The sequence below is a fragment of the Falco peregrinus genome, chromosome Z, assembly GCF_023634155.1.
Source record: "Falco peregrinus isolate bFalPer1 chromosome Z, bFalPer1.pri, whole genome shotgun sequence".
NCBI lineage: Eukaryota > Metazoa > Chordata > Aves > Falconiformes > Falconidae > Falco > Falco peregrinus.
Genome location: NC_073739.1, coordinates 16,849,617 through 16,873,718, shown reverse-complemented (window position 1 = coordinate 16,873,718; position 24,102 = coordinate 16,849,617). Strand labels below are relative to the sequence as shown.

General features: G+C 40.3%; 1 protein-coding gene across 2 annotated transcripts in view; it reads left to right on the top strand.

Moving 5' to 3' along the window:
• Positions 1–24,102, top strand: part of DGKQ (diacylglycerol kinase theta) — a 108,835-nt gene that overhangs the window by 72,387 nt on the left and 12,346 nt on the right. For both annotated transcript variants that reach the window (XM_055790542.1, XM_027782967.2), the window contains exons 11-20: positions 2,579–2,633; positions 3,769–3,830; positions 4,089–4,239; positions 5,101–5,139; positions 6,804–6,919; positions 13,424–13,575; positions 14,934–15,082; positions 15,671–15,852; positions 17,311–17,411; positions 22,501–22,647. In XM_055790542.1, coding sequence (XP_055646517.1) covers positions 2,579–2,633; positions 3,769–3,830; positions 4,089–4,239; positions 5,101–5,139; positions 6,804–6,919; positions 13,424–13,575; positions 14,934–15,082; positions 15,671–15,852; positions 17,311–17,411; positions 22,501–22,647 — 1,154 coding nt within the window. The remainder of the gene's footprint in view (positions 1–2,578; positions 2,634–3,768; positions 3,831–4,088; positions 4,240–5,100; positions 5,140–6,803; positions 6,920–13,423; positions 13,576–14,933; positions 15,083–15,670; positions 15,853–17,310; positions 17,412–22,500; positions 22,648–24,102) is intronic.

Here is a 24,102-nt window from a genome sequence, read left to right as displayed (position 1 = left end):
CTATCCACATCTCTCTAAGGCCTCCCTACCCTCAAGGAGTCCACAGCTCCTCCTAGTTTAGTGTCACTGGCAAACTTCCTTAATGCAAATTCAGTTCCTGTGTCCAGAGCATTTATAAAGGCATTAAAGAGCACTGGCTGTAAAATTGAGTCCTTGGGGACCCTGCTGGTGACTGGCTGCCAGTCTTTGACCTTCTGAGCCAGTTGCTCACCCAACGTGTTGTGGATTTAACTAGCTGTGTGCTGGAATTTTTATCCAGAAGGATGCTGTGAGAGATGGTATCAAAAGCTTTGCTAAAATCCAAAACCACCATATCCACTGGCTTCCCTTGGTCGATTAGGTGGGTGGCCTTGGCGTAAAAGGAAGTTGGTTATGTGGAACGTTCCCCTTGTGAACCCATGCAGCGACCAATGACTGCATTGTCTCTCAAATGTTTTTCAGTAATTCCCAGAATAACCTTCTGCATAATTTTACCAGGAACTGAAGTGAAACTGACAGGCCTGTAACTACCAGGGTCTTCCTTCTTACCGTTCTTGAAAACTGGGTCTACACTTGCCAGATTCCAGTTGACTTGGGCCTGTCCAGACTCCCAGGACCCCTGAAAAATAACAGAGAGAGGTCCTGCCGTAGCATCAGCCAGCTTTTTCAGTACTCTGGGATGAATCCCATCAGGCTCCATAGATTTATGCACAACCAGCTGGAGCAGGAAGTCTTGAACAAGGTCAGGGTTGACTAGGAGTTTGTCATCCCCCCAGTCACAGTCTTCCAACACAGGGCTTTGGTGGTCCCAGGGCCCATTGTTGGTATTAAAGACAGAGGCAAAAGAAGGCATTAAATGTTGCCACTTTGTCTGCATCCCTATTTGTGAGGTGACTGACCTTGTCAAGCAACACACCAACGTTATTTCTCATTTGCCTTTTGTTGGTAACATATTTTAAAAACCCCCTTCTATTGTTCTTCACAGTCCTGGCCAGCTTGAACTCTAATTGAGCTTTTGCTGCATGAATTGTCTCCTTACAGCGGTGAGCAGTATCTTTGTAGTTCTCAAGGCTGAACAGCACCCGTGTTCTTTACCATCTGCCTTCCTTCCCACCTCATTGGAAATTACTGTGTACATCTTGTAATCTTGTGGATGCATGTTTTCCCTGGAAGATGATCCCCTTTCAGTTTGCCTGTCTTTCATACAGTTGCTGCCAAGATAGCATGACTTTTAGGAAACACGTTAGAATTTGCAAGTGTGCCAAAACACTGGCAGTCTTAGGCAGCCACACAGGTGTGGAGGCATGAAGCTGCAGCGTGCACGTTTCATTCAGCAGTTGGGGCTCGTCAGCACACCAGCAGATCAGCACACTTCAGCTGTTCCAGGGAACAGCCATGCTCACACAGGGCAACCACCACCTGTTATATACAGGGTATTTAGGAACATGCATGTGGACTGTCTGCAGTAGGTGATAATTGCAGATCTCTGTCTAGGTGTACACAGCTATCTAATGCATGGAGCTAATTTTCCGCCGTAGTATGGTTCTAGCATTTGATTTCAGTCTTTTCCCCCAAATGCTGCAGACCTTTTAACAAAACTTTGAAAACCTTGTCTGGAGTCTTTGTCTCATCTGGAAAAAGCCGCAGTCAAACAGGATAGGTACTCTGGGAAAGATCTTCGCATCTTTGTATTTGGGAAGCTAGTTTTACACTGTAAGAGACTGAATTCACTGGCTCAATTGCAATTTCTCTGATACTGATAGTTTTTTAAAGGGCTTCCTCCTTCTTCTGTATGAAGATAGATACAGGAAATCTCTTTTTAATATTCAGAGTTTGTCTGTGCTGAAGATCCTCTCCAAGTCACACTCATGAAATTTCAGGCAAAGCAAATGTTAGCAGGTGAGGCTTTTAACACTCCGGTTCATGACATGTAAAGCAAGATCATCTGCCCACTGAGTCTCGAGGCCAAAAATTAAGAGACTTCCTCAATCCTGAGTGTCACGTTTCCAGGGTTGTAGCAGTCCTAGTAAATGGCTCAACTTTTAGCTGTGCCAGCTTTCCTCATCTGTCTGCAAGGGATCTCGGGTGGTCCCTGGCACTCTCGTTTGGAGAAGGGACTGTGGCACATGTGAAGAGGGGTTTGTTCCATCAGTGCTCGTGGAGTGCCCCAGGAGATGAGGACCGGTCAGCCTGCTTTTGCCAAGCCTGGTTCCTGGGCCATCTTCTCAAAGACCAGGTTCATTCCCAGTCGTGCATGCTTTCTCTGGAAAGACACTCTGGAAATACCCTAGTTGAGCTGCTGGTCACTGAAGGGGAGTAGAGTTACCTGTGCTTTACAGGTGCCACTTCACCATGGGGCTCAAGGATGCCAGTGTAGTTAAGGGCACAGGAGCCTGACGCCATGTGGGGGTAGGCTCAGTGTTTAAGATTATTCCTGGCTCGGGAGGAGTGGCTTAGAAGGAATAACATCATAGTTGATGTAAAAACATTTACTTTTCCATGCTCTGTGTGCATAGCGTATAATATAACATTAATGTAAACATCTGGCAAAATTATATTTCATTCAGAAACTACATTTATATGTTGTATCTTTTGGCAGACCGAGCGCCTCCAGAATTTCATATTGGTGGAAGTGCTTATGGGCAGTAAGCAAGGTAAGTGAAGGAGCATTGGCCAAAGACACATCTAGCTCTTTTTCCCCCTTTTAACGTGGTCATAGTCAATTTTTTAGAATAAATGCCTTCACAAATGAAACTTCACCATCATGTTGAAAATACTTGATCAGAAGTGATGTTGCTTCTTTTCGTTCTTGTGTGTCCTGTGGAAATATGGTTTCCTTCTCTTTCTTCATCATCATATAAATGTTTATTAGTGGTTTCTGGTGAGTATTGAAACTTCGGCAAAGAGCCCTGTTTTGGGGAGCTGCCTTTAACTGACATAGTTTTCTTAGCTGCAGTTATTTAGTAAAGATTAATTGTAAAGTTCAGCTGGCTCCCTTCCTTCTCTCCTCTTTCCCCCCTAACACTGCCCCCAAAAGAGCAAATTTGAGTCCTGAGATAGTCCAAGTACAGAAATACACAGTCTAGCATTGCTCAACAAGTCTGTGGTCCTGCAGGAACTGAGCTGGTGTTCTCCAAGTTCACATTCCTTTGTGCTTCATTATTTGTAAGGCTGCATGGAGAGATAAATAAAGCCACTGAAGTAGTCTGATGATGCCCTGGCCACACCTGAGTAAATATCTTTGTAGTTCAAATCCTGGCATGATACTTCGCTTTCTTTGTGAGCATTACCACTAAGTTGTTTTATAAGGTTATTGTAGCCTTGTGAATGTCTTACCTTGGTTAGTTTCTGGTACTCTGTTCTAAAGCATCATTTATAACTTCACTTTAGCTAGAAGTTGTTACGATTGTTTTAATATTTTAATAAAATACAGAAGTTCGTTATTACTGTAGTTGTCAGGGAATGTAGTTTTAAAGTCTTATGTCAAACAGTTAGGTTGTTCCTGAAGTACTTCTTGTCTTTTGTGTGGCTTTGAGTTGTTTCTGCCTTTTTTTAAGGGAGGGTGGTGTTTTAATAACTGTGAATAAAATCAAACTGTGCAAAGCACATATGTGTTTTTTCTGTTGAATAAACAGTAGTAGTTCAGGTCTGCATTGTCCTTTATGTAAATGTTAGTTTTATGCAGAGTTGTGATTTTTCCCTAATTTTTTTATATTGTTTTTTATTTAATTGAACCCGATAATAACTTACAGTGCTTTCAAACATGGTTAATGTTTTTGCTGTCTCTAGTTCAGCGCATGGTCTTGGACAATCAGGAGCTGATTCTTAACAGACTCAAGGACATCAGAAAGGTAAAGCTGAAAAAGAAACATGATCCTTTTTAAAAAGCAATAGGCAGTCCCCTTTCTTACAGAAAAAGCAAGTAATCAGTTACCCTTGTAGCTGGCTCATCTGTTGAGAAGCTAAATACTTGGACTGAATTTTGTTTCTGTTCATAATATTCTCTAGGTGTAGAGGACATGATTGCTAAGTTCAGAACTATTTGGGATTTTGTTTCATAGCATCTTTTTGCCAAATGTCACTTCATTTATTTTTCTTTGTTTTGGTAGACGTCAATACGTCAGATGAATCAAACAAGATTTTACATTGTGGAAAACAGTAAATCCATTGTGCGAGTAAATTTATTTGTTGGTGGCCTTCCACCTCAGCTTTCCCCTGAAGAATACACAAATATTCTCAAGGATGAGTTAGCTATCAAAAGTAAGTAAACAGGTGCATTTTGGGATATATTCACTTGTACAGAATAAAATGTAGTAGCATGTATAACTCCTTTTTATTATTTTTTTCTTAACGTTTTCTGCCTTATTTGAAAAATCAGTCTGCATTGTACTCTCAACAGGGGACTTTACTACCGATTTTAACATGCTGGTGGTTACATCAGAGATGTGACAGCTTATTATTCACAGAATTATTATTACATTACTTGAGTTATATGTAACCACACCATTTATTGTTTTTAGTGAAAAAACATCACTTTTTAGAAGTGAACAGTACATACCTTACACCATTCAGATTATGGCAGTGTGGTTTAATTCCCTGTGCATGAGTGTTCCTTGCCTTTCTTAACATCTGACATTTTTTGCGTGGGCTCTCCTTCATGTTGTTGATGAGCTCTGTGCCTAGTCACAGAGAAGTATGAGCAGTGTGCACACACATATGGGCAAGTACTCAATGAAAAGAATTAATTATTCTTTTTCTAAGAAGTCTAATTGATTTTGCATAATCTTCTTTCAACCAGTGTGTTCTATAAACAGTGTCAGGAATGCGTCACACTTTGTTTCAGGAAATGAAGCATTTTTCCCAATCGTTTATGTAACTTCAAGAGGAATTAAATTTTAAATGTCAGAAAGAAGTCATAGTCACTGTTCATGAAAGTCAGTTTAGCTTTTCGAACTTGCAAAGTAAACTTAGGAGTGGGAAAGTGTTAGCTGGAGGTTCTCCCTGTATTTGTGTAACTTTTAATATTTATTTACATTATATTTATGTAACTTTAAAAATATTTTAAATATTTACTCTAAATGTACCCAAGGTTTTATGTGTTTATGTTTTCACTCTTTGCAGCAAATGTAGTATCTGTGAGTCATGTTTATCAAGCGCAAGGTAAGCATTCAGATTTCTAGTCTTGCAAACAATGTCTATTTTCAAAACTGCAGCCTAATACTAGAGGCCCTAAGCTCAGAGTAGGTTAGTCTTACTGCATAAGAAAAAGCGCTTCAGGTAAAATGTAACATGTTGTATTTATAAAGAGCAGTGGATTAGTGTTACCTTATTAAAAAAAAAAAAAAAAAAAAAAAGAAGGCTGGCTTCATGCCTGGTGTACCAAAAGGCTGCAGTATTTCATTGTAAAAATGAGTTTTAAAGTTGCTTTTGAACTGAATAGTTTTAACACCACTGAATGGTTAAAAACCTTTCAGGTGCTCGCTCTTTATTTTGACTTCTAAAATAGTAACATTTGGTGCTGGTTTTGAACTCAATGGATTGTTTCACAGTCACTGTTTCCTAGCACCGTGCTAAGTGGGGGTTCAGTGGCGGGGAGTCTGAAGAAAATCAGTATGCTCATCTCTGCATTCATCCTTCGAGCTGTTGCTTTGCTTTTGCTGTACAAATTTTATTTCAGGCAGGTCGGAGAAGCCATGAGGCTTCTGAGACCCAGAGCAGCAGTGGCTCTGTGTAGCTTTAATGCAGTGGTCAGGTGGAGATCTGTATTTGGGAAAAGTTAAAAGCGTGAAATGTATCTTGTGTACATTTAAGTGTCCATATCTGATTTGTTTCAGATAGGCTCAACTTTCACATGACTGCTAAATGAATCTCTCTGTAGCATCGATGTGAACACTGATGCAATCTCCACATGGCTAGTTAATACTGACTTTTCCTAAGGAAAACCATAAAGCTTTCAGATATGCTTTCTCCTTTTCATATTTGTCAATGGAAAATAGTTGATTTTGTGACAGTCTTCTCATGTCACAGCTTCAGTTAACCAAGTTTACCTGCATATGTTTTTTAGGTGATTCTGCTTGTGTGTGATTTCTGTTGTTCATTGTGTTTTTTCGCATTCTGAGTATTTTCATGTTTCTGTTAACTTCCTGACTCTCACTTTTGGTTGCAGCCAGATGGTGTTACCAGCTTACATCTCATATGCTGTCCATTGTGCACTTTGATCTTGCCCTGCCCTGTTTTCCTCCTCACTAAGTATCTTACTTTAGACTAACTTCTCAGTATTTTTTTTTCTTTTATTTCTCCCTTCTGTCTTCCCTTCTTCCGCAGCTTCCCCACACAGGACCTAAGCTGACTTAAAGATCTTAAACTGATTCTCAAACCAAATCTTTGCTTGTAATAATTCTTATTGAGATATTGTCAATGAATGAAACTACTGGAATTTTAATAATGAGAAACAAAAAGAAACCTGACACCCTTGTCAGTTTTACATGATGAGAACAGCCTGTTAGTTACGATAAAAGAGTATGGGAATAGGCCATACTTCTGAAGCCCAAAGGAAGTCTTTAAATATGCATCAGGTCTGTTCTGCAGTTCTTGTCCTCAAACTGCTTTGCTTTAACAAAAATCTGGGGTGAGTTTAGGGGTATGAAGGAAGCCTTAAAGAGCAAAACAGTCCAATTCCCTAATAACCAGCAACTGCAAGTGTTGCAGAGTAACTTTTACTGAATAATGTCCTGAGTAAACTGAGTGAACTTGTGCTGTGATATGATGATACTGATTTCCTAATAATAGAAAATGTAAAAAATATTTCTGATGCCTCTTTACAGGTGCTGTTGTACTCGAAATTTCATGCTTTTCTGAAGCTGAAAGAATATATATGCTAGTTAAAGATACAACTGTCAATGACAAGCCTCTGAACACTGTGGTGATTCCTGAAGTTAGGGTAAGAGATGGGTTTGAACTTAAAATTTGTCTTTAAAAGAAAAACAACTACCTTAGGACCTTTTCTGTAGTAAGTAAATGAAAATACATTTTATTCAAAGGAGCCTTTGAATAAAATGCGAAGTATCTGTAAGTAGTGTGATGGGGAAAAAGTACTACTTCAGAGCCTGCACTTCATGTATATGATATACTTCTGTGAGCTGTCACTTGTCCTGCTACTGTTGAGTTTTCAGGAGTAACTATACAACTACACAACTACATAGCTATACAGCTATAACAGGGACAAAAACAAATATTTTTTTTTCTCTTTATTTCTTTCAATGGTCAAGAAGTTAGGTGAGGTTTTAGTTTTAGCCGGCATATCTTAAAATGCTTACAACAACTTTGTTTTGGGGACTAAACATGTTTCCGTATTAACCATGAGGTAGAGTACTACTGCTAATCTTCACATTTACAGTATCTTCCTTTCTGTAGCATCTATCTATGTAGCATCTATGTAGCATGAAGTATCTATCCCCCATTCTGTAGCAGAGGGAGTTTGACCTTGTTTAAATGCTGCATTGTCGATTTCAGAGGAGAATAGTCTTTTGAAAGAGTGGAAGAATCCTTTCATAAATTCAGGCTTGATTCTGATTTATTAATTTTTATGGATTCAAATCACTTTCCTATGAATCAGTTGGTTTAGTAATAGGTTTCATATTAACAAAGCAAATTCAGGGTGGAAAGAGGGAGATGGTTCACTGAGCAAATTGATTTTTAACCAGTATGATGCAGGTTCTGTTCAAGAGTGTAGCCGTAGTTACTCTGTGCTGAGCTGTTGTGCATCTTGCAATTACTGTCTTTCTGGAGTTGTGTTACGGCAATGAAGTGAGGGTCTTGGTTTGACTTCTTAAAACTTCACAGAACCTTTAAAACTTAAAAGAATACATAATGAGTGGGAGCTATGAAACAACTTTTGATGGGAAGGTCTCAAGTTCAGTAACCATAGTTGCATACTTACATGCCTGATTTTCCCATTTCAAGAGTCCTATGCTTATCAAAGTTTTCTGAAGGCAAAATTATTTTTTTTATATGAGCAGATACTAGTGGCAGTGCTTACGTGAACCTGACCAGATTAAAAACTAACCTCCCTCCCCAAAAATTGAGAGTCTAGTTCTTATGCATACATAGTTATTATGTTTTGTGAGAAGCTTAGAAACCAAGGTCCCTCCTTCTCCAAACTAGACTTGAGAGTTTCTGTTACCAGAAACAGAGGGCAGCATGGAGATGGGATGGCTTTTGGATGCTTGTTTTTGGTGGTTTAGGCAAATCCATTATGAGCCTAGATTTGGTGAACAGTGTGTGAAGCTGAATATACTCCACTCTGTTGATTACATGTGTCTGGTTTTCTGATAACGGATATGTTTGTAGTTAACTTTTTGATGCCAGGAGAATAGGGATAGTGCTATTTGTTATCTGATGCAGGATATTTTTTAGAAACTCCAGTTCAGGGACTGCTGGGGATGAATTTTTAGTATGTAAGAAGGAGAGAGGGGCTGTACATGCACACATACATTTTATTTCCATTTCAGAGTGCATTGTTTATATTTGGTCCTCTCACTGAAATGAGCCAGGATTTAACTGAAATAATATTTCAAGTGTTGTTCTTATGGGCTTTGGCCACCAGCTTACACCATTCACTATTACCCAAAGTAACCTAATGAGTGATTGTTGCCCCTACTTTGGGTAGCAGTTGGACTATATGACCTGTTGAGGTACTTTCCGACCTAAATTATCCTTTTATCCTATGATGCTATTAGTCTTTGTTTATAGTTAAATATGCAACCATTTACAGCACCAGGAAATACTTATACAGGAACTGAACACAATGTGAAATTTATGCTGTGTTTGACATTCCTCTTGTGGGTGAAATACAAAGAAATGGGGAATGAGAGGATCATGTGTAGTCTTAGAAAAAGAATGGGTGATAAAACAAAGAACACCTTTTGCAGTACTGGAAACAAGGAAATTAGCAGAGGATTGTATGAGGCAAATATCAGCATGAAAGTGACACTTTTTTGTGGTATTATCACTAATGCCACTTAGCAGTGGAGTGCCCTCTGATGTACTGTATTTAGGTTCCTTAAGAGCAGTAGAAAAAGATGTGGGGGTTTCCCAAATGGGTGAAAATTTTCCATTTCATTCATTTCACTACTTCATCACACAAATGAGTCCAACTTAAAAGCATGATAGTTTAGTGACCCTTTTAGCCAAAATACCATTAAAGGTTACTTTGCACATTTCTTCTGCTGCCACAATTCCCCAAAATAGTAAAGAAAAGGCTTGAGCTCCTGCTGCATTGAGCCAGCTGCTGCTCCAGTTGCATTGAGACATCTTGCACACCATTCCTCATCAGATGCAATGGCTTTTCTGGCCACAGTGGAGGACGTTTGTGCTTGGGGCATCATGGGGCCTTGCACATGGGAGATGCTGCAAGCAGCCTGCCTGCAATTACTGAATTTTACTTGTCACTTAGAGATATCTGCAGTTCCTGGAGACAGCCCACCACCCTGGAAGATGCACCGTGGTTGTCATGCTGGCAGGCCTGTGGCACAGAACATTGTCTTCTCCTCTGTTGTGAGATGTGATTACACAGTACACTCAACAGAAAGGGGATTAGCGGGGATGATAGATATCTTGCCCCAGCCTGAAGCTGCGTTGTGCTAATCCTGACAAATTAAGCAATTCACAGTGACTGTCAGAGTGTCTAAATCACATGGCCTCCTTCAGCTGTCTCTAAGAAACAATAAATGCCTTCCTGAGCACCAGCCAACAAAAAACCCCTTCCTTAACACCAGCCAACACAAAACCCCTCTGCAGATTTTGCTCCTCAAGCACAGCACTGAAGCCAGGGCTAGAGGGGGAGGGAGTCCTCAGTCTGTGAGTCACACATCCCCTTCTGCCCAGTAACAAGCTCATTTATATGTCACCACTGGGGCTTTATTAAGGGATTAAAAAAAAATTCTGCGGCATAAGAGTGTGACCCTTCTGTCTGTCTGTAATTTTAACGGAGTGTGTACTTTCCAGAAAGCAACACAGCAGCCCTGCGCTTCTGTACAAGCTGCCGTAGAATTTTTAACCCCTAGTGAAAAATAATTGTTTCCTTACCAGCTAGCCTTTATCTAGAGATTCAGCAGTGTTTCTTAATCCTTTAGGTTTAATGAAGCATGATGATGGGAAGCAAACCAACTGTGAGGCTAAGCACTTTCTAGAATACTTCTATTTATTCTGCATAGGTCTCTTTATGTCTAAACAGGTATAGTGAGGGATTTACTTCAGAAGATACTTGAACAGACGTGGGTTTGTGTGGTAGGACTGCTCAGTTTACACTAGAGAGAGATATTTTGTTAGATCCAGGCATTCTCGGCAGCTGCTTGTGAGTCTTAGCAGCATTCAGGGTAAATGTTTCACTTTTATTTTTTGTACAATGTTGACAATTGACAATTAGGGAATTTAGATGGCAGTTTTGTAGAAACTGGAAGTACATATTGGCAACAATATATATTTAGTTGGGTAAGGTCTCAAATGGCTTTCCAAAACACAGCTGTGCTTTTGAATGCCTTGGAGCTAACCACATCTCAGAAATTAATGTGATACCCTGAAGTTCCTTGTGAACTATTTTAGTTACTTGGTTTTAAACCCAGTGCATTAGAACTTCCCTGTAAAAGCAAGTAATATAAATATGTTGAACATGTGTTCAACATGTCACTTCTAAATGTCCAAACTCAATATTTTTAGAAACTAATTTCCTTAAGAAGAAAAGGTAATCAAATGTTCTTGTCCATATTCAAGTAAAGTATTTGTTTAATATGAATGTTGGGCTGGTTTCTTTTCTTTCATTCCTTTTTGAAAAAGTTTTTGTTTACTTTGAGCTGCAGAACTGATTTATTTTTTTTCTATTATCCCCTTCCCACCTTTTTTTTAAACCTGACAAGTTTCCAGGCATTGTAACAAGCCTGAGCTTTCAGATAGCCTGTATTGTTCAGAAAGCCGAAATGACGGGAGGTGAAATTTAGGTAGTAAAAAAGCTTTGAAGAGGAAGAAATGGGAAATGGGAAGGTAAGACAGAGTAGAAGCTGGAACAAGTAGTGCAGGAAGGGAATAGTTTGCCCTGTTACCCCATGGGACATGGTGCCTCCTTTCAGAGCTGCTCTGCCTGTCATCGCTTGTGGGATTTTCAAGGGCCTGTTCATAATGGGGTATGGCACATGATGGTGCAGGAACTGATGGAGTAACAAGAAGGGCTTTACTTCTGGAAAAGCCAGAGCTCTGCTTACTATTTTTGTTAATGCTTGTGATGGCTCAAAGGGAGGAAATCCACTTCTCTTGTTGGGATATGTAGATCCTTGAGCTGTTGACCTTACAACTCAAGAAGTCCTTCCCTTTTGTGACAGTGGCATGCATTGTTTCCCTTCAACTTCCTTTGCTGGCTACAAATATCCTTTCCATGTGCTTAACAGAAATAATTGTATTACCTTTGTTGTGCTTGGGCACACTTTGAGTAGTTGCTTCCCCTTTTCCAAGAAAGTGTGAATGTGGAGGTGAGAAGTATTTTGACCTAGCAGTCACCACAGTATAGTTTGAAGGTGATTCCTCTGGAGAAAGCTGCATGGACAGCTTTGCAGCCTCTGTCTCGCCAGCCTAGTTGTTCTGCCAGCAGTGAAACCTTTCCAGCAAAACAAAATTTTGAGTCTATTCTGTCTCTGTCAGCCGAAACAGGCCCTGTTTCTCATTTTTGTTAGAGAAAACATACATATTTTCAATCTGAATGTCCCTGGTAGAATCCAGAGGACCAGGAAGGAAGGGGCGTGAAGAGAAATGTGTACCTGCTCCACCAGCCTTCTTACCTGCTTAGTGTTCTGCACGGTGTGTTTTCTGTTTATGCCTGCAAGTCACGCTGGATGGCAGAGGGCATTTCTCGTGCAGGCAGTGACACAGAGGAGAAGGATTTTTATGTGTTTGTGGGTACCTTGACACATCTGGCAGGGTGTGACTTGCAGAGGATTAGCACCCAGCTCTTTTAGGAAAGCAAAATTTCAGGAAATCTCTCAAATACTGAGAAGCCCCAAACAATCATTTATTTTTAAGCATCCAGATCAGCTCACAGGTAGATGATGGTGTGGGGTATCTCAACATCAGACTCTAGTTTGCTTCCCCACAGACCTACTCATTAATTTGTCCTGATTTCTCCATTCTTTACCTTAGTTCGCGTGCTCTGTTGGTCGCTTATAAGACAGTGGCCAACAGGCTCCCTGGATGCTGCCTCCTCCCCTCTCTAGCTGTTGGTATCTCTCTACATGTTTGCATGCTGCGGTCATGCTGCTGCCTCACCACCCCCTGAATCATTCTTGTCTAAATTGACTTATATTTAGCACTGTTGCTGTGTTCCCTGAATCCATCCTGTCAGCTGCATGACAAGTTGTTTTTCCCTGAATGCTGTCCAATTTGTAAATCCAAATTACCATGACCTAGGGACGGTGGCAAACATTTCAGTTTTGAAGCTCACTTGTTGAAATGCCTGATGGACTTTTCTGGCACATACCTGCCCCACAGCACTGTGGAAGGATGGATGAAAGGTGTGCTGGTGTTTTCTGATCTTTCTAGAAGCATTGACAGATCATTTTATGGCATGATTTATGGCCTGGCTGGCTGGAAACCAGTCCTGAGGGAGTGCTTCTGGTGGCTGGAAGTTTTGACCTCCAGTGAGGCTGCAGGTACCGTTCCCACACAGGCCATGGAGTACCCCAGGAAATCCCTCATCTGCCATGTGGAGTGACTTCCTTTTGAGTGGTTTCTGGATGGTTATCAGGCTCCCCTGCAGCACAGCTGTGCTTTGAGAGCCCTTTCATCAGCAGCTTCAGTAGAGGTGTGAGGATTGTAAGGTATGGGCACCAGATCCTCCGGATTAAAATTTTTAAATACATATTTTTAAAAGAAGCTTTCAGCATCTTATTTCATGGGGAGGGGCACGCCAGTATCTACCCTGAACACCCTCGCTTTGAAATGGTTTGTCCCTCTAAATTAACACGTGGTCTAAGATGACCACAAGACTTAAGACAGGTGTTTTAATTGGTATTGGGGGAAGTTCTGTCTTTGCAAGGAAAGTGTTTGACTTGTACATGACTCTGGAATGTACCTTATCCCTCACACTAGTCTTTGGCATAGACTGTTCACTGAAAATGTGTAGGAAGGACTACTTGTAGTACCTTTGTTTTTAACATTAGGCTCAACTGTGTAGTTGGAGTGGGTTGAGGAAACTTCAGTTCCCAGAAAAACAAGATCAGCAGCTAATGTGTCCACTGTTTGGACATTGACTCTTTTTATTTATTGAATCTGGGTTTTTTTACTAAGCATCAAAGAAACATCAGGAAATACATCTGAAACATCAGGAAATACATCTGAGATGCAGTAATAATTTTCTGGCTAGTCATGGGTTTGGATAATCCTTTTTCTTGTCTTCTTTCAGGCTTCCAAGATACCACAGAACTGCTGCCCACTTCTTGTATTTGTGAATCCAAAAAGTGGAGGTCTAAAAGGTCGGGATCTGCTGTACAGTTTTAGAAAGCTGCTAAACCCACATCAAGTCTTTGAACTTACGAATGGTGGCCCACTGCCTGGGTAAGTCATATTTTTTAAAAATCTGGTTTTATTTATGTTGTTTTGTTGTTTTTTGAAAGAATGGGTCAGGTTCACTTGTTACAAAGATGTAAATTGCTTCTGTTCTGTGTCTGCAGACCAGCGCAGTGGATCCCTCCTTCTGACTGGTTCCTTATGAAAACAAATGTAAATTTTGGGTTCTCTAAAGAAAAGAGAATAGAGTAGTTCCTGATGTGTATAATTGTGTTAAGTCTAATGGAGCCCAGTCTTGGGAAAGTCATATGCACCTTGCAATAAAACAGGTTTAATAATTGTTAAAAATATTTTGTAATCTAATGGGGAGGAAAGAGAAATGTCACATTGCCCAATGAGGGCTCATTTTTGCTTTTATTTCCTCTGATGTATCCTGGGAACTAAAAGTATAAAATTTTCTATCTTGACTCTTGAAACATGGCCACAATTGCAGAATTAACAAGGCCTGCCTGATCACAGCTGCAACATACCTAAATATAAGGAACAGAAGAACATAATGTGCTTGTAGGGAGGCAGGAACTGATCCCTTGATTTAATCAACACTGCTTTCTTACCAGCTTCATAAAACTGAAAGTGGTGGTTGTAGCCTACTCAGAGTAGCCTCATTCCTTCAGCACTGCTTTAACAAAGGACTGACATAACAGCTCTCCAAAACAAGAGCTTTCTTGGAAGAAACACAGCTTATGCAGGATGCAAGGAAAACAAGCTGCAGAAACTAGATTTCTTGTTAGAACTGTTTAATTCTGTTGCCTTTCTAATGCAGCTCAAGCTGCAACTTCAGTAATTCATTCATTTAGTTTTGCCCTTGGAATTCTTCTGTAGCTTTATAGCAAAATGCTTCCACTTGTTCATTACTTCTTGTGCATTGGGAAGTAAAAATTCCTTTGCCGGATAACTCGGTATGTAGGATGAAAAGGCACAAAAGTTAAGAGCGACCAGGAAAATAGTACTATGCAGAAGAAAATATGAGTCCCATCACTAAGTAAAAAAAACACAACCACAACTAATCAACACCTCCAATAGGATTCAGAGTTACAGGTCTTCACATTGGAATGATGAATAGTTAGATCTCTGTGTCTTTAGTGGAAAAGGAAGTGATTAATGATTTAACTCTAGCTGTGAAGATTCTCAGAAGCATGTGGTTTTCACTCTTTTTAGACAGCTTTATCTAAAAGTTCCTATTTTTCGATTCACTTTGTTGAAGTTCATGCTGAAAACGGTGGTAAAGGCGGGGTGGGGTGTCGGGAATCCAATAATAATATGTTACTTAAATAGCATATTAAGAGGCTTTGCTTTTCCTGTAGTACATTATAACATTTATTTTTCTCTTTGCTTTGTTTCTCAAGGTTTCACACATTCTCTAAAGTCCCCTCCTTCCGAGTGTTGGTATGTGGAGGGGACGGCACTGTTGGCTGGGTCCTTGGTGCACTGGAAGAGATCAGGCACAAGTTGGCATGCTCAGAGCCCTCAGTTGCCATCTTACCTTTAGGAACAGGTGAGAATTACAGCAAGCACCATTCTTCTGAGGGTAGAAGTCCTTCAGAAGGTTTATATTTATTTACCTGTCCGACAAACAGCTCACTTGCAATAGAGATACTGTAACTCAGTTCTGGCTGGTGTTGGATTGCAAATGCAGGATGAGCTTTTCAAGGAAATGTCAGTCACGCTTTCTGAAGGAAAACCAAGCTGCAGTGGTGTTGGTATGGGTATTTGCGAGTGTCCAGGAGCTGGAGAGGGCAAAATATTCTCCCCTTGACAACCACAGATGCATCTGCCGTTGCTGCAAACCAGTGAACTCAGCTGCTCCCTGACTCTCAACTCCATAACAGGTTTTTCCATCCCTTCTTGTGAAAACTTTTGAGATGAGACAGTGTATCTGTATGTGATACTAAGCACAGGTGCGACCACTACAATGCTTAGGTATTCTTTCTGCTTGTTAACTTTTCACTCCAATCTAACTACTTCCATGACTCGTTTGGAGCTAATGCAGTTTGATTTGTAAGTCAGGGCTGATGCATTGTTTGATGCTTTTAGCTAGGCTGTCAAATGCAGTAGCATTTTGGGGTTCTTCATTGTTGCCCAGGTAATGACTTAGGGAGAGTCTTGCGCTGGGGAGCTGGCTACAGTGGGGAAGACCCCTACTCGATTTTGGTTTCCGTGGATGAGGCGGATGACGTTCTTATGGATCGCTGGACTATCCTTTTGGATGCAGAAGAGCCAGCTGAAGGTGCAGAGAATGGCATTGCAGAACCTGAGCCTCCAAAGGTGAGCTGAGCACTATTTGGGTTTAATTCTTAGGAACTGCTGTTCTAGTGAAAATCACAAAGAGGATAGATAATCTTTAATCATAGTTTAATCTTTTATTGCTCACCTGCCTTTGAGCCTGGGCCTTACTGAGCTATTCTTTAGTGAATACAGCATACCTCTGTGTCTAGTGCTTCAGTTTTGATAGGACTGGTGGGCTGCAGAACAGACTGCATAGCTGTTTGATAAAAAGTATCTGGTGGAGGATTATAAAGTGGCAATGGCATATGTATTTGCTTAAGCTGGAAATAAAAAGTTATTTGTCAAATAAGAAAAGCTTTTGAAGGAATGCCAAACACTTTTCAGAACACTAGTGGAGCTGAGGTGTTGACCAAAACACAACCCCTCACCCCAAAAAAGTACTCTCATCTTGACTTCAACAGTTTAAAAAATGACTAGGAGTTGCTAGCATATACAGCAAGTAATCCTTCTGTCATCTTACTGCCATTGTTTGTCTATATATGTGGCATCTGTTTTATTTTAGCATCCATTTTATTTTTTGTGTGAAAGTCCCTGTCCCTTGGCTTGTATTACTTGCTTCTCTTAAGGAAAATAAAAATGTTAGTTGTAGATGGTGACTTCAGAGCTTTGTGTAAGTCTTGGTTCTGTTTCTCTTCAGACAAAACAAAGTTATTGGATGAGGGAGTAGCAAAAAGAAATTAGGAAACTGTAATAATGGTAGAATTGTTTAAGATTTTAGTCCAGTTGCTGGAAAATCCTAGGTGTTATTTGTTAATTGGAAGATTTAAGTTGCTCAAGTTCCAGCTATTTTTCACTTGGTGGAGGCAGGCGTTGATTTGCCTTGAGTGCCTGATCTGCTTTTTAAAGGTGAAGGGTGGGAGACTCAAGGACTAGGATAGAAAAGCTGTGGAATGGACTGGCATGCAAAGGAAGAATTAACTGCAGAAATGGTTGAAATCTGTAGAAACTTGAGACTGGTGTATAGCGAGCTATTTAAAATGCAGCTGAGTGAGTGAAGTTGGGTTCTTCACTCATATGGTGTAAGCTGGTCACCTTCCAAAGTAAGGGGAAGTGTCTGTGATGTCATGATAAATCCATGGCTGATGTCAAAAATAATAGTGGTGTTAGTGTTCAGCAACTTGTATAGTTATTGCATAGGATTGCTTTGAGAAGTTGTGTTGGTTTTATTTCTGCATTTGTTTTTACTTATGTTTTATTATGCTTATTACTTGCAATTAAGATTAAATTTCGAAGACTTTGGAAGTAATTACTACATATGTCAACAGTTGTCCGTACAGCTTTATTTTTAGTGTAGTGTTTCTGGAAAATTTTTCCAGAATCTGTCAAGGTGCAAGTGACTTGAAAGGATCATCTGCAAAGCTTGCTTTTGTTGAAAAACTTCAGAACCTATTCATTTATAAATGTAAGGAGGAAATAATACAATTTTTTTTTTGTCAGATTGTACAGATGAACAATTACTGTGGTCTTGGCATCGATGCAGAGTTGAGCTTGGACTTTCATCATGCTAGAGAAGAAGAACCAGGGAAATTTAACAGCAGGTAATCCTGGGGAAACAAGGAAGGGCAACTGTGTGGCATTGCACAACTTACACTATGGCTGGTAATCTTGAAATGCTACGGGTATCTACAAACAATATTGCTTGAGTCAGAGCTGACACAGGGAGCAATTCTGTTAGCCAGGTACTCATAGACAGAGAATTTGGGGGTTGTATTTGGTTTTTTGGTTTTGGGGTTTTTTTCCTTACCAAGAGAGCACCAAAGCAGTTTTTGGAAGCCCTGTCGTTATTATTCAGTATACTTATGTCCCAATAACTCCAATGTTGAGTTCGTTGACGTTTTGAGGTAGCAGTCATATCTTTTATTCAAAGCCTTTAGCAGGAGGAGGGCAGTGCTGCTACATGAGCAATAAACATACTGTTCAGAACCTCTTCATCCCTTTCCCACCCTTGCTTATGCTGTGGTAGCCTCTGTGTGCTGGTAATAGGGATAAAAAAAATCTCTGTATCTCAAGTAAGACTGCATGATTAAAAAGGTGTGGAGAGAGACCTTCCTCCTTCGTGGCATGCAGATCAATCCATAATAGTACTTTTTCTTCTTCCCATAAACACTGAAAATTATGAGAACAAGAAACACATTTGTGTAATTAATGGGTAGTAATTCCTTGTAGACACTGGTTTTGTCTGCTTTCTCCTATGTTTCTGAGTAAATGTCTTCTAAATTGTTTCTTCAGTTGCCAGAGGGAGTTACAGACAGCTACAACTATGTTCTATTCAAATTCTAACTATTAAAAATATTCTCTGACCGGTTATGGGCGTAACAATGTGTTATCCCACCTATTGTGCAGTGTGCTGTCTATCTTTACAGGCATTGCTAATGTTTTTTTTTTCAAAATGAAATAGTACAGGATACTGGTTTTGCTACATAAGTTACTGTTAGGCACTCGTTTGTATTTTCAATCCACTGGACTGAAAACATCATAGGTAGTAAACCTGTGCAGTAAGTTTGCATATAGCAATGCCTATTCTAGTGTATAAAACTGTTCTAGATTTACTTGTGCAATTAATATAATGTAAGAGTTCATTCTTCCTTTAAAATATACTACTCTGACTTGGTAAAGCTGCAGCATTGTAAAAAATGTATCCTTTCTTATTACCACTGTATTTAAGGGTTATACTTTGCCTTTTATTGCCCTGTGTGATTTTCATCCCTTGAATCTTCATCTCAGTCAGTTCACGGTGTTCAGCACCTGCAGTGCACTGGGCAATGGCTTGGTCCTTTTATGTGCCTGTTTGGACACCAAGCCAGCAGGGTGTCTTGAAGGGCATGTGGGAAAGAAGAGAAGACTATTATTTTCTTTGTGAATCTGAAGGACTGTATATTTCTGTGATTCAAGATCTGGAAAAGGAACATGAAATAATGAATTGGTACTGACACATGATTGTTGCCTTTGACTGTCTGTGACCATGATTGTTAAAATTCCTGGCTTTACCCTTTCCCAGGATATGCAAGTAGACACTCTTGCCAGCAAGTAGCACTTTTTAAATTATTTTCAGTAAATTAGCTAAGAAGGATGGCTACTTAATGCCAGATGCAGCAGCTGCTGGCCTGTAAACTGGCAGCTCCTGAGTGCAGAATGGGAAGTTTCAGGTTGTGGCAACAGAAATTGCACATAGTCCTTGAAAGAAAAATGGGCTTGGGTGCTCTTCTGAATCAAGACCTTAAGCTGGTAGATGTCCTAAGAGCTGTGTGCTCTCTGGCCTCACACTGTAGCATCTCTCCACTTGCTCAGGACTCTTTACCTTTGGCTAGCAGCTCACAGTGCAGTGATGACATGCCTCCAGGGCATTCAGTGCTGAACTTGCATCACAGGGCAGATACGAATAGTGTGTGTTGTGGCAGTGATGGTTTTACGTTGTTGTAAAGCTATGTGAATTTGTTTCTTAGTGCAAAACTTGAAGGATCAGGGCATCTGTCTTCATTCTTGTATTCCCGTGGGATCCTGGAGCAGTCTTTAGGGTTGCCTGTTACAGAAGAGACCACATCTTGTTTGTGCCATCCAAAATTAGAAGGAGACTGCTATGGCAGGCAGTCTCCTGGATGTAAGGTTAGGCAGAAAGAATATTCTGCATGATTTAAAACAAGTTTGGAATTGTTTTACAAAGATACAGAACCGTTCTGTCTCTTGCTTGGGGAAAGTTTTGAAAGTATTGGTTCAATTTGTAAGTTGTGGGTTTTAAAATACTACAATGGCCACCATCTAACTCATTTTTTTTTTCCATTTTGGGTCCTCTGTATGTGAACCTGGTAAAGTTTTTTCCCAGACGGTAAAATCACCCTAATAAATGCACCCCATCGGATGCCAATTATTGGTCAGAGCTCTTCTGCAGTGGTGGTTTCCCACCCAGTGGTGGGCTTGTTGAATTGCAGGACTAGACCGCAGGCGGTCATTTTGTTCCGCTTGATAGCTTTCCGTGCTATGTGCTGCAGTTCTGAGAGATGTGCTGCTGAGGGACGTTACCTCTCTGTTTATTAGTGCTCATGGGAAATCGCAGTTCATTTAAAAAGGCCTGGCACGCAGATATCTTACCTCTCACCTTCAAAAAAGAGTTCCCCCAACCTACCCTTCTAGGTGTGCAGCAGTTGGCAAGAGCTGTGAAAAGTATGGCTTTCTGCATCAGCTTACTTCATGTCTTTACAGCTCTTGAGGACTGGCTTCTTTATTTTGTATTCATGAAAGCCTGGAAAGCAGTTACTTGCTTCTTCTGGTTGTTAGCAGCAGGACAAGCAAGCCTTCCTTGCTTCCTCTGGCCACCTGAGGTGCTTGATGCTCAGGCAACAGCCACAGAGATAATTAAACCAACGGTGTATGTTGATGCTGTGGTGTCTCCCTGAGTCTATGGAGCCTTGTTCATGGGACTTTTTAAAAGTAACAGGTGTTTTGCAATTTGCTCTAGCAAGGATAAATACAGGCATGCAATACTTAAAATTGTTTATTTTCATAATTCATTAAACTGGCCCTGTAGAGGATTACATTTTAACTTCATCTATTCTGAGATATTAAATTTGCTAAACTGAAGAATTAGTTCAGCTTTCTGAATGCCCCTCAGAAAGGGTGTATGTAGCTTTATGGGTGTAGACAGTGGGGCATCAGGTAGTATATGAGTGTTGGCTATGCTTGTAGTGCATCTTTTTGTAGAAAAACAAACCAAAGGGTGATTCCTGAGCTGTGTGGTTCCCTCATACTCATCTGAGCAGTAGGATGTTACTTCCATATCTGTACTCTAGAGAGCCTTCCAGATGGTTATGGGATAACATAATGATGCGAGTGTTAGAGCCAATCTGATGCAAGGACTAGGTGGCTCCGTGGGGGTGGGTGAGCTGCATGTAATGCCCTGCCCTCCTCTCTTATCTCCATCAGTGTCATTTACAGCAGTGACTGCAATGTGGGTCTCACCTAACATAAACCTTGATTTCTTTCAGCACAGATAAGGTGTTGGACACTGCTCCGAGGACAGCTTCCTCCTTCCCACCTTGCTAATTAACTGTGGTGAAACTACTGTCTGCAAAATGTGTCTAACCAAGGGTTTGTTTTAGGAGATGCGTATTCTTTCTGCCCAAGTGGCAAGCTAGTGCGTTATTGGCTGCTGCTAGAAGTGCCTTCCACTGGCACTTTCTCCCCAGATTGTGTCCCACATGTAGATGTGCTAAGAGGGGTAATGATTGTCTCTAGTGACTGATGTGTGAAGATGACCCTTCCAACTTGGCTGACCATTTTAATCATAAAGTATTTCTGTCACCTTCAAAACCACTGGGTACAAATTGGCATGGTAACATTATTATTTAGTCTTAATGTCCTAATAATACATAAATGGAGTGGAATATGTATGCAGGACAGGAGTGATGGGATTTAATCTCTGACAGATTTACCCTTCGTTGTGTGGGGTGCTGTTACCCAACGTTTCTGGATCTTGTGGACCTCAGTGGTCCATAAGTGTCTCTTAGGAGTCACATAATTCAGGACTGTGTCTGCAGTTGTATTCTTTCAGTTTCTACAGGCTTCCTTCTTCATGCAACAAAAATTAGTACTTCTTGGGAATATTTAGAAGTATTGTGTTTCCCACCAATTTTGTGTTATTTTTCAGTTGTATCCGAAGTAGACAAAACCTGTCTTAGTATAGATACATCTTGTCTGGAGTAGAAACCTATATTAAATGGTGTGACATAAGATACCTTTAATTCAGTGCTGTTTAAACTATTAGCATGTAGGACTAATCATTCCCAATGTAATAATTCAAAAGACCTGAACAGTCTGTCTGAAGAGTTGACTATAACCCACATGCTAAACTGACTGTCTTTCCCTAGTTGAATGTCTACAGGATTTACGTGTAATCCTAGAGAGATTTTTCAGGGTTGGATTCCAATGACACCCATGTGCTACTAGGGTCAAATAATGGAAATTACACTTCTTATTTTAAGGTTGCCCTGAAGGTCATGTATCCAAAGATTTACATTCTAGAAGAATTTACTGTGTTTAACTGACATTTGTTTGTGTTATTCTTAAAATATTTTGACATTTCTAGGGTTGCCATGAAATCTTTCTCTTTTTTTACTTTAAAATTCGAAGTGTTAGAGCTCTGTCACAGGTTAACATTACTAAGTGTGTTTTAAGTTTCTGCAGCTGAGTGTATTTCAAATAGGTAAAGCAAAGCCTTGCAAAGGTTTTGTGCCTCAATTATTCTAGATTTGCATGAGAAAACATTTAAAAATGTTTCCTGAAGACCTCTAGGTCTTAATTAAAAATACAGGTTTTCAGTGGAGAAGTTTACATTTCAAAGAGGCATTGCATTGAGGTAATGCTATAAGAAGGGATGATGTTTCTGTAATAAAATTTCACAGATCTCCACATGCCTGGACAGCACGAATCATCCCTTAAGCAAAAAGTATATAAAGTAGCAGTCTGTAGCTTGTGCCTCGTTTCTGCAGTAAAATTAGGAAGAATTTGGAGAGCATTTAATTGAAAAACTCTTCAAACGTAATTACCTGCTAGAGGACAGTACTGGTATATATATGAGGAAGAGTGCTGGGCTGGGCTTTACCTTTTAGTTACAGGATGTGTGTCTGCTCCTAGGTTTCACAACAAAGGAGTTTATGTGAAAGTTGGGCTGCAGAAGATAAGTCATACCAGAAATCTTCACAAAGACATAAAGCTTCAAGTGGACCAGCACGAGGTGGAATTACCAAGTATAGAAGGACTCATTTTTATTAATATACCCAGGTAACAAGGAGAGGAAGGAGCCTGTGTGGATGAATATGTATATGTGGCTTTACGTGTGGAAATGCTGCTTGGTATTTAAGTATCAAATGCCAAATGGCTAGATAAAATGTTAAATGATCTATATTAATAGATGGTTGTTACTAGGTTTTTTTGATTACAGTGTGACTCACTGGCTTTGCAGCTGCAGCTAAGGAGATAGCTCTTAATACTATTTTGACATCAGCGTTCTGATCCTTTGAAAGTCACAAGCTTACTCCACATAAAAGTAGTACTGTCTTGTTTTCCCAGGGCAAACCCCCCACATTTGCTACTTCTTCTGTGTTCTAACAGCAATTTGGAATGATTTCCTCACTAAAGGTCTTCAGACTTCTTTTGGACCAGTTTTTTAGTGAAACATGACTTTTTAGGCATGGTTGTAGGCCTGTGGCTTCTCTCCACTACCATTTTCTACCTCCCCCAGACTGTTTGAACGGTCCACTGGATTTCTCTGTGACTTGTAGAAGGATCAAAGATGATCAGCTTGCACACACTTTCTGGCATGCTAGAGACCAGGCATCTAAGCAGTTTCTGCAGTGAAAGCCAGTCAGGATTCAACTGTCAAACACTGTCTAGGTACTACAGCCATCTGGTCAGTATATGTGGAGCTGATGATGCTACCCAGGTAGCTGTGGAAAACCCACCGCTCACATACCTTCTACAGGGTTCTAGGGGCTGTCCTGAAACCTGCAGGGAGCTAGAGTTACTGCTGTGGAGGAAAGGAAGGCAAATCTGCAGGAAATCTGGCTTCCTTTAGGTGTGCTGTTGGTAGAGGCAGGTTTTCTGTTTGCACAGAACCAGCAGGTAATTAGTGCTGCCATACATTTCAAGTACACTCTTACCTTAAACTACCTGTATATCTTTCCATTTTATTCTGAAAATGTTCCAACTTTTTATTCAAATATATATATTTACATGTACACGCAGGTATGTGCACATGCACATACACACAAGTATACGTTGCACATGAGAACTATGGAGAAGAAAAGATCACGATTAGTACTGAGAAGTCAATGCACTAAAACAATAAGCAAATTATTTGAGTAAGAAGGGCTGATACTTCACGAAAAGCAACATGGTGTTAAATCGAGAGAAGCATTTCAGAGGACTGAAGTGCAGGAGTACCTGCCTAACTGCAAGTGAGTTTGGTCAGGTACAAGAATAAAAACTTGCTAGTTGTTTCAGCTTTAGTTTCTCCTCAGTAGCTTCCGTGACTATTGTCAAGACCAGTAAGATCTGTGTTAAGTTCTTAAGTCTTGGAAGTTAAGGGTTAGCGTAGCTGTAGCCTGTATTTCCCATCAAACTAAAGCTCTTTGAAGTTACTTTCCTCTTGCCTGTTCTTTTTCTTCCACGTGGAAACTACTTACCTGACTCCTTCTTTCACTCCTAAAAGATCTGGTCAGAAGTCTTCCAAATCTT